General features: G+C 45.0%; 1 protein-coding gene across 1 annotated transcript in view; it reads left to right on the forward strand.

Moving 5' to 3' along the window:
* CSMD2 (CUB and Sushi multiple domains 2) overlaps positions 1-11,199 on the forward strand; it is a 655,333-nt gene that overhangs the window by 533,633 nt on the left and 110,501 nt on the right. Inside the window, exons 30-32 of the mRNA XM_023232269.1 lie at positions 1,204-1,398; positions 2,427-2,543; positions 4,221-4,334. Coding sequence (XP_023088037.1) covers positions 1,204-1,398; positions 2,427-2,543; positions 4,221-4,334 — 426 coding nt within the window. The remainder of the gene's footprint in view (positions 1-1,203; positions 1,399-2,426; positions 2,544-4,220; positions 4,335-11,199) is intronic.

Raw genomic sequence — 11,199 nt, forward strand, 5'->3', positions numbered from 1 at the left:
CCCCCCAATAATGTATCCTCCAAAATGCTCTTCCATCAACCTGATACTCAGTTGCATAGCCCTGGTATTGACTGGCCTCAGCTGTGTCCTGTTACTTCCCAGCCCTGGTGACAACCCTCTTGACCATCAGTTATCTTAGAACAGGAAATCTGTTCTAAGGAACAGGAACAAATGAGGAAAGGCAATCATGCGTAGAAGCATGAGCATGGGCTCCCAGGAGCTGCTCGGGATTTCTAGCTGATGGTGAGGGATGCTGGAGAGCATCCTACAGAGATTCAGGACCTGGACTAGTACTCCCAAGCCACAGGTAATGTCAAGAGCTGTCTTGTCTGGTGCAGAGGGACGGAGTAGAGAACTGTTACTCACATCACTGTATGACTGATAGGGAAGAAGACATATAAGGATCAATAGCCACATGAAAAAATACTGTAGTTTTCATAAACTGGCAAGCACCCAATACCCAACGCAAAGCCCTGGAAAACCGCACTGGAGACATCAACTTATCCCACTGGACGGGTAACCCAACCCAGAGGTGGAAGTGGGTTTTGTACTTCCTCCCTGAATCTAAGTATTAGTATCCATGCACTCAGAAGTACCTGCAACAGATGGGTGTGACTGGGCCTGCAGAATGGATGCCAGCTCCACTCCCCAGCCAGTGGTACAGATGGGGCAGAAGAGAGAGGAAGAGAAAGAGTATCTCCAAAAGCAGGCTGTCTGCCTTGCTCCTCAGGGGAACACGAAATGCCAGGAGGCTGCTGAGTGTGAGGGGTCAAAGATGAGCAAAGGGGTGGGCTGTGCCTAAGCACTGACCTTTACCACAATGACCCTGCTGGCAGCCGAGATGTGGGCCAGGGACCATCAGCCCCCACCAGCCAGAGAAACACATGCTTCCTTTGGGGAGGAGCAAGCAGGGGATGAGAGAGGGCCTCAGGGATTTTGCTGGGGCTCCTTCCTTTGTGAGTCAAGGCAAGAATATGGGGAGAGGCGGGGAAATTGCCCTCTTCAATGTGATTTCCATCCTTCAATTTCTACCCAAATTTAGAGACGTTTCTAGACCTGAGGGGAATAGGAACCACAGTCGCGCATCCCTGTGTGCTCTGTGGCTAATTAAAGTCAGGTTCTCCTCATGGGCCCTGCAGCCCAAGAATAGCCTCCTCATGAGCCCTCTGTGTGTGTGCACGTGTTTGTGTTTCTTTTTCCCAGAAAACCCACGGGAGTCATGTTTTGATCCTGGTTCCATCAAGAACGGCACGCGGGTGGGGTCCGACCTGAAGCTGGGCTCCTCTGTCACCTACTACTGCCATGCGGGCTACGAAGTTGAGGGCGCCTCGACCCTGAGCTGCATCCTGGGGCCTGATGGGAAGCCCGTGTGGAACAATCCCCGGCCAGTCTGCACAGGTGGTGGGAGCCCGGGGATGGCAGGGGTCTGAGGAACTGAGGGCATGCCAGGGGCAGAAGGCACTGTGGGCTAGGGAAAGGAAGGGGGCATGGTCCTCAAGGCTGGCTCCTCCAAGCCTGGCACACCTGGGTTTGCCGTGGATGTGTATAGAAGTGGCTTATAATTCACTAGGTGTGCAGTTCCTGTCAAGGTGTCATCTCAGGTCACATGGTGTCCCCACCCCCATTCACATAGTTGCTCATGCCCTCAACAGAGGCCTCCAGACATGCCACATCAGGGGGCTCACACCAGGGAGAAGTCGTTTAAAGGTGGCCCCTGGACCAGTTCCTAGGCCTAGGGAAAATCACCGAGAGATCAGTTATATCGAAGTGAGGCCCGCAGAGTGCGCTGATTCCAGGTGGGTCTGGGTGAACCATGGGGGTCCTGACAAGAGGGATAGGAATGAGTAGCAGGGCTTTAAGAGCTTGGTGACCACCCATTGAAAAGCAAAGGGTACCCCTTTGTCATGGTAAGAGAGGCAGGCTCAGACCCGCCCTTTGTGGAAAATGGGCAGGGTGGAGGGGAACAGAAGGTGGCTGGGTCACGTGGCCTGGCCGCTCCCCATGGGGTTAGTCCAGGGAAACTTCAGCTCCCTGCTCATGCTGACACTCACTCTCCAGGTCAGATGTCAGCCAGGGGCAGCAGATCATTTCTAGGCCCCACGTGTAAGCAGAGGAGGTTCCTAATATGCTCCCTAATGCTGTGACTTCAGGGACTAATGCCAGGGTTAATAGGTAGAGGGCAAGAACTGACACCTGCCCAAGAGAGCCCTCGGTAGCTTCAGGGCAAGTTTCAGGCCACATGCCAGGCCAGGGGTGCATGTCCTTGGGCAGGGCAGGGTCCGCAGGACTTCCCTTCTCTAAGCTAGGGGCCGCCTACCTCAGGGCAGCCCTACTGGGGTCAGAAGCTCAGGCTGGGGCAGAACAAAGGATGGTCACTGGTAAGAGGCCCACAAGGTCACTTGACTCTCTATTTCTTTCTCTTTCAGCCCCCTGTGGGGGACAGTATGTGGGTTCGGATGGAGTGGTCTTGTCCCCCAACTACCCCCAGAACTACACCAGTGGACAGATCTGCTTGTATTTTGTTACTGTGCCCAAGGACTATGGTATGGGTTTTGGTTGTTGTTGTTCATATGTTTTCTGACTCCTCACCCTCATTCCAGAATGGGCAATTCCTCAGACTCCTCCTAATTATACAGCCCCATTGTGGGAACTGCAGAACAGTCTCCCAAAAAGGACAGCTGAGTGCTGACGTTCTAAAACGCGCTGTAGAATACATTCCTGACACAAGAGGGCAGAAGGGCAGAAGTGAGCCCCGCCAGAACCAAGGGGACAGAGTTGGTGAGAAACTGGCCAAGACAGAGGGAAGGCAAGGTGCCCCAGGGAGCTACCCAGTATGGCCCAAGTCCTAAGGGAGGTGCCGCAGATCTAGACCTGTTAGGAACCCAGGGTGAGTGGCCAAGGAGCAGGAGGGAGGAAAGGAATGGGATGGAGCTGGGCTTGAAAGTGCAGGTGAGGGAGACCAGGAGCCACATCATTCTGGTGTCCCATCTGAGAACCAAAGCCTGATCCAGAAGCTATTGGTAGGACAAGCAAGAAAAAAGTGAAAAACAGGCCAGTGCCCTGGGAAGACAGAGAAACTTCCAGATTCCAAAAGATGTGGGCAGAAAAAACCAAGCTCATTACCTTGTTGGCAGTGGGGACATTCAAGAATCCTGCCAGCCCTGGAGACATTCAGAAAGATGAAGGGCAACCAGGTGACCAGGCTGGCTTCTTTCTTCCTGGATCTCCTCTTTGTAGGAGGACTAACAGCCATGTCTAAACACAATCGATGTTGGGTGTGGCAAAGGACATCAACACGTCCCAACCATCTAGGGGAGAAGCAGGAGGGAGGGAGCAGCCTGCAGAGAGCTAACTCCTTATTCCCCAAGACAGGAGGGGCAAGCACAGAGCAAGGCCTGATGCTTGAGGCATTCACCAAACACTTAGTAAAGCACCCGCTGGGGGCCATGCGCTCTACTGGGTCCTGGAGTTGCAGAGATGAGAGAGACCTGTTCTCTGTCCTCTATAAATTCCCAGTCTCATCTCTACCCATAGCTCCAGCCATCAGTACACCCACTCCTTCCCCAGAACCAGGACACTTACGTACATGTACACACACTCCCCAGTACACTGAGGTGGCAGGAGCCTCAGACCTGCAGGATCACAGTTAGAAAAGTCCTGAAAGGCTGTCCAATCTGATCTGCTACCCAGAGCAGAATCCTTGGTAGGTGGGCATGCAGTTTGAGCTTGAATCCCCCCAGTAATAAGGAGCTCACAGCACTCACTACAGATCTCTGTATACAGTTTTCACCTCAATGACACTGACTAACTGGCCTTGGGACACCTGAATGTGGAGTCCTGACATCACATGGAGAAAGGGATGGTACCAAAAGCTCTCTGATGGCCTCCAGTAGCTGCTGCAGCTGCTATCTGGGAAAGGAACAAACTTGGTTCCGTTTCGCTTCCACCCGCCTGACCGTTGGGTGCAGCGGGTGTTGTCTTGACCCTTGTGAAGCGCAGCCCGGCCCTCCCAGCTCCCCGCCTCCCTGTGCCCTCCCTGTGCCGGGTGTCTGGCCACTGCCAGACTGTGCGGCTGCACTAACCAGTGCAGCAAGCCACGGCCCAGGAACCGACAGCTTCCCCAGGGCTGCCCTCCTCCTGGCTTGGGCCCCTAGACCCCGAGATCCCCTCTCCTGCCCCCAGCGTGCCTGCCCAGTCCCCACGCCGTGTCTCCTCCACAGTGGTATTTGGCCAGTTCGCCTTCTTTCACACGGCCCTCAACGATGTGGTGGAGGTTCACGACGGCCACAGCCAGCACTCGCGGCTCCTCAGCTCCCTCTCGGGCTCCCACACAGGTATCCGGGACTCGGCCAGGGTGGGGACGGTTATGGGCTGGGGGCATCACGGCCGGCTAAAGGAAGGAGGCTCTAGAAGAGCACCCCATGGCCGCAGATGGAACCCTAGGGCTCTGCGTGCGTGTGGTGCTCTGGTGCTGTCTACAACGCAGCGGCCAGCTCCTGAGAGCTCTGACTAGTGGGGCCTTCAGCAGCTGCCCTCACCCAGGCTGTGTCTACAACGCCCCCTTGTGGTGTAGCCTTCTGTTGGTTCTTATTCAAATGCAACTTTTTTCTTATTATTAATGTGCTGCATTTTCATCATAGAAAACTTAGTGACAAAACAAAATAATTGCATACAGAATCAAAATAAAGACTACCCCGAAAGAGCCACTGACAAGATGTAGTGGATTTCCTTCCGGTCTTTGTATCTACTTCGACGTTTACATATTTTATTCAACAAACCAATATACATATTTTATTGAAATATGCACTGCGAGCTTTTCTCTGTCGTTTTTTTTTCTTGTAGGCTAGGATTTTTAAGTGCCACATAGTAATCTCTCATACAGTTAGTTAAAATTTATGTAACAAATTCCCTATTATTGAACATTTAGATTGTAATGTTTTGTGCTTATGAATAGTAATGCAATGTATTATACATACATCTTTATATACATTTCTGTCACTTTAGAATATCTAGAAGTGGAATTGTCAGCGTAAAGGATATGTGAGATCTTTAAGGCTTTTTGTGCAGATTATCAAATATCCCTCTAGAAAGATCTTGTCAGTTTGATCACCAACAATAAGAAAGAGGGCATGTTTTCTTCTTATAAAAACCAGGTAATTAAAAAAACAAAAGCGTCATCAGTTTGAAAAGTGAAAAATGGTATCTCATTTTCTAATTTGCCTTGTTTTATTACTAGTTAGGTTAAATTTTTATATGTTTATTGGCCTGTGCATTTTTTATTTGTGAATTTATTGTGAATTTGTGTCGATTTTTCTATAAGCACTTATTTTCTTATTTATTGAGCAGAGCTCCATATTTTAACCTATATAAATATATACATAATATGCTATGAAAAGCCCTCCTCTCCAGCTTGTCTTTTGCTATATAATTTTTGTCAGGGTGCTTTAATGTCAGAATATGTAAATTTCTCATGCTATCAAATCTATCAATATTTTCTTTTATAGTTTTCTCCTTTGCTTTTATGCTGGTCAAATAAATATTCCTCTGTGTTTTCTTTCACTTCTTAGTTTCATCACACTGCTTTAATACCTTTGGAATTTATTTTGATTTATTATTTGATATAGGGAATCTAACCATATTCTTTCAAATATAGTTAATCAGTTGTCCTAGCAGAATTTTCAAAATGCCAAATTTACATATACTAAATATTTATGAAGTGTCTGTTCCTAGACTTTCTATCCATTTCTTCTAAATGTCTATTTATTCCTTTTTCAGTTTTAATTATTGTAACACTATAATAGTGTTTACTATATAATAATTTTAAACACATGGTATTATAAGTCCCCAGAGCCATCCTTTTTTTGAATTTTTATTGGCTGTTGTTGCTTACTTTTGCCTCCAAATTAAATTTAGAAATATTTTGTCGAGTTTAAAACATTGCATCAAAATCTTGACTGAGATTTAATAAAACTTACACATTAAATTGGTGAACTCACATGTTTATAACATTAACTCTTCCTCCCATCCAGGAATACAATATGTCTCTCCATTTGTTTATCCTCTGTAGCCCTTGGAACGATGCTATAATTTTTATTTAGGCAGTATTCATTTTTTGTTAACTTTATTCCTAGACATTTCATGGAGATTTTTGTTGCTGTTGTAAATGGGTCTTTTTCCCTCGTTACTTTTTCTAGCTGGTCTTTGCTAGTATATTCAAAGACTGGTGTTTGTGGCATATTTGCTTCGTAAAGTCATTGGACTCTTCATAATACTGCTTTCACTGCCAACTAATTCTCCTGGCTCCTCTAGGCAAGAAGTAATATCATCTGCAAATAAATTTGTTTCATTATTTTATCTCCTCCTTTTCAGTGGCTTTTCTTTTATTTTTTTTTCACAGTTATTGGTCTATTCAGGTATATGACTCTAACATCAATGTTGATATTTTAGCTTTTAGTAAAAAAAATCCATTTCATAATTTTCTTTACATTTAGTACCACAATTTATATAATGTACTACGGTGATGTTTACCCTGCTTTGTATTAGCGGTGATATCCCTGCCTTTGTTATGCTGCATCGTGCATTCATCATCCCCTTTTTCCTTGGCTGTACCAGGTGTTTTGTGTTTTTTGTTTGTTTGTTTAATTTTTATTGCTGCAATTTATCAATTATTCTGCAGAGTTTGTTGTTATTTTTTTATTAGTCTCTGCCTTTATTTCATCATGTCCTTCCTCATATTTTTCTTCTGATTATTTTGTTCTTGTTCTAACTGCTTGAATTGAGAGCTCTGTTCATTATTTTCTCTGTGTAATAAAGAACATGTTTACAGCGATGTATTCACCTCCAAGCATAGTTTTGGCTTCATGCTATAAATTCTGATATGTACTATGTTCATCATAATTACTTTTTAAATAGCTCGTCATGGTGTTGTTTACTCTTTTTGCCCAAGAGTTGGCTAAGAATGTCTTTTCTTTTCCCCTAAGAACATGGATTTTGTTCTTGTTGCATTAAACTTTTGTGTTAATTTATATTTTTATTTCCATGTAGTGAGAGAATATGGCCTGTACCATTTCTTCTTTGAGGATTAATTGAGGTCCTCTCAGTAGCCAAGGACCTTTTTTTTTTTTTTTTTTTTTTTTTAAGTTTTCTAAATATCTAAGAAGGATGTGTATTCTCTGTAGGGTAGAGAAGCAGGACGAATGAGCTGAGGCTGTACAATCACACTCTTTTCTTAGCTTTCCTATTTGCTTTCTAGATGACTTAGGGCACAATACTTGACCTCTCTGAGCTTCAGTTTCCTCCTCTGTAAAATGCAAAGAGAAAGAATCCTACTTCCTATAGTGTTAGGAGTAAATGAGATTTGTAATTGCCATTAAATCAATCTTACTCAATTTTGTTATTCAAATCTATTGTATCAGTGATTCTCAACCAAATGATTTTTTTGTAACCACAACCTCACACATACACACCCAACCAAGAGTGTAAATCAGGAACTCCTGGAGTAGGATGCCTTTTCAAAACAGATAGATAGATAGATAGATAGATAGATAGATGTATAGCTATAGATTTAGAGGTATAGTAAGGATCAAGTAAAGAGAGAGAGGTCTACATTTAAGACCTATAGATATAAATATGGATATAGATATAAGTGTATAGGACCAATAGAAACAGGAAGGAAAGGGAAGGAAAGGGAAGGGAAGGAGGGAGGAAGAGAGGGAGGGAGGGAGGAAAGGAAAGGAAAGGAAAGGAAAGGAAAGGAAAGGAAAGGAAAGGAAAGGAAAAAGAAAGAAGGAAGGAGAAGGTGGGGGAGAATCCCAGCACTTTGGGAGGCCGAGACGGGCGGATCACGAGGTCAGGAGATCGAGACCATCCTGGCTAACATGGTGAAACCCCGTCTCTACTAAAAAATACAAAAAACTAGCCGGGCGTGGTGGTGGGCGCCTGTAGTCCCAGTTGCTCGGGAGGCTGAGGCAGGAGAATGGCGTAAACCCGGGAGGTGGAGCTTGCAGTGAGCTGAGATCCGGCCACTGCTCTCCAACCTGGGTGACAGAGCGAGGCTCCGTCTCAAAAAACAAACAAACAAAAAAAGGTGGAGGAAGAAGAGAGAGTGAGAGAGAGAGAGAGAGAGAGATGTATAAGACCTGTAGATATCAGACTCCTGACCTCAAGTAATCCACCTGCCTCAGCCTCCCAAAGTACTAGGATTACAGTGAAACCCTATCTCTACTAAAATTACAAAAATTCGCTGGGCATGGTGGTGGGTGCCTGTAATCCCAGCCACTCAGGAGGCTGAGGCAGGAAAATCACTTGAACCTGGGAGGCAGAGGTAGCAGTGAGCCAAGATCGCGCCATTGCACTCCAGCCTGGGCGAGGGAGCGAGACTCCATCTCAAAAGAAAAAGAAAAAAAAAAAAAAACCTGTAGGTATCAATATCAGTGTATTCAGAGAGTCCCTTATTCCTCATTTGGAGAAACACTGTAACGCGCCATTGATACTGATGGGAGTGCACTATGTCCCTGTCCCTAAGTTGTGTTGGGGGAGAAAAAGCTTAAGGACTGCTACTCAACAGTCTTCATTTTGTTTTTCTATTTGATGTATCAATGATTGTGAATGTTGCATGAAAGTATTTCCCATTACAATTATGATATTTTGTTGTCTTCTTGTATTTCTAGCAATTTTTGCATCTGTTTTCCTGACATATCTTCTCTCATTTTCTCCAACTCTTTTTCTTTTAAGAGGAAGTTGACTCATTTATTTTACAAGTGAATTATTTGGTCTGATATCTGTCATCTTGTATTGTTCTTCCTGCGCTTTTGTTTGTGTTGTTATGATTTTGCTTCCTCGCTTTTCCATACATACCTGACCCATCTCTAAATTTTCAAGTTCCTCTTGATATATTTGGACTTTTATATTAATGTTATAGTGGTTATTTTTTAAATTGTGGACTTCTTCCCCAAGAGCAAATTTTTGCATTTGCGTTTTGTTTTGTTAGCTCATTTTGTTTTGTTAGCTCATTATACTTTTCTGGTTGTATTTATCCCTGCTGGTTCCTGAATTCCCTACTTCAGTTTTGGGTTTGTTTTTTTTTTTTTTTTTTTTTCTTTTTCAGTAGGGCTTATAACTGCAGTACTTTCTGTCACCATGCATATATGAGAATGCTTTCCTTTTGACACAGGATATAAATAACCACTTGATTGCAAATCAAATTATGGGTCAAACTTTATCTTTCAAAACTGCAGTAATTATTCCACCATTTACTGTTACAGACAAATTGGAGTCCAACGTGATTCTTTGTCCTTGTACATAACGTGTGCTTTTCTGTCTATATGATATTCTTTTTTGTTGTTAATGAAAAAGCCCACTAGAATGTGTTGTGGTGGAGGTCTCTTCTCACTAATTCTGTCTTGCACTTGGCAAATACTTCAGTCTGAACCTCACATCTTAGGAAAAGTGTCTTCTTTCTTAAATGATTTTTGTGTGTGTGCGGGGGAGACAGAGTCTCACTCTGTCGCCCAGGCTGGAGTGCAGTGGTGCGATCTCAACTCACTGTAACCTCTGCCTCCCAGGCTCAAGCGATTCTCCTGCCTCAGCCTTCCAAGTAGCTGAGACTCCAGTTGTGCTACACCACACCCGGCTAATTTTTATATGTTTAGTAGAGATGGATTTTCACCACGTTGGTCAGGCTGGTCACAAACTCCTGACCTCAGGTGATCCGCCTGCCTCGGCCTCCCAAAGTGTTGGGATTACAGATGTGGGCTACCGCACCCTGCCTTAAGTGATTTTTTTTCTCCTTCAATTTCTCTGTCTTCTCTTTCTGGAATTCCTGATATATGCATATGGATTTTTTTTTTTTTCATCTTTCATGTCACTTGTCATTTCTCTCGTTATTTTAATCTCTTTACACTTTTTCTGTGGATTCTGAGAGAATTTCCAAAATTTTATCTCCACTTCACTGTTCAGTTTCTGTGGAATCCAGCTGCTTACACTAGCATTTCTCATCTCTATTGATCTCAGATCCTTCATCCTCTGACTTCACAGATGCAATGCTAGATTTAATCTCATGACAACCATGACTGAACATCTGCTGAGAGTTTTGCCTGTTCTTTATTGTGGTTCAAATAAAGTATTTGCTTTGACCTCTCAGAGTGATCCCCTTCCTCAAAACTTTAACATTTTTTCTTATGTCCAGTGATTTTACTATTTGCTCTCTCTCAAAGATGGAGGCCCATGTGCCTTCAGGGCTGAAGTTGACATGGGTTCTGTGAGAGCTCACTAGGGTCCTTATCCACATCTGTCAGGCCAAATAGAAAAGCTGAGTTTCACTCTGCTCACATCCATCTGGAGGAGGAGTTGGAGATGGCAGTGATAACAAAGGGAGGCTTTGTCTTCATGAGTTTCTTTCTGCTTTGGCAGCTGCGTGTTAGCTGGGGCAATAACTGTTAGCTGGGGCAATGACTCCTAGCCAGGCTCAGCCCTCTGGGTCACATGTACATCTAAGCCTGTTTTGCAGAAGGCTCTCTGCTCCCGTGTTGGTGGCATCACTTGAGCTTCCTGGAAGTACAGGTGGACCTCCCAGTAGCTCCTTTGTGGGTCCTAACTCTAGCCCTCACTGTAGTGGAGATATAGCCTGGTTCTCTGTAATCACTGTTTCCCTCCTGAGAATGGGGTCTGGGGTCAGCAGCCCTTCCCAGGGGTCCCTAAGTCTGCAGGGGGCCAGCAGGCAGAGTGGCCATGCTGCTGCCTCCACCCATGTTCTCCCTGGGCTTCCCCGGGATGGCGACTACACTAATTGGCTACAGGTCTCGTTGGTGCTGTCTCTTCCCTGGCCTATCTGTACCACACCAAGCAGAAGATGCACCTTTGTCTTCTGCTACAAAGGCTGTCAGCCTACCCTGGTTTCCTGTGGCCATGCAGCTTCCCCCCCCCAGTTTGTGTGTTATTGGCCGGCAATAGTACATCCTGGTTTGCCTGGGACAGTCCCACCGTAACTATTGATAGCACTTTCTTTGACTCTCAGAAGTTTTCTAGTATGAGCAATAAATTACACCATCTCTCTGGTTATCGACAGGATGGTGGGAGAGTGTCTGGGAAAGACCAGTTGCTCCCAGATGATCACATCATCCTCCTTCCCAGAAGACAATGCTATTTTTAAAAATGCAGATTGATGTCAGTTTTCCAAGTAAACCACCAGTCAGTCGGCTT

This window comes from Piliocolobus tephrosceles, chromosome 1 (genome assembly GCF_002776525.5).
Source record: "Piliocolobus tephrosceles isolate RC106 chromosome 1, ASM277652v3, whole genome shotgun sequence".
NCBI lineage: Eukaryota > Metazoa > Chordata > Mammalia > Primates > Cercopithecidae > Piliocolobus > Piliocolobus tephrosceles.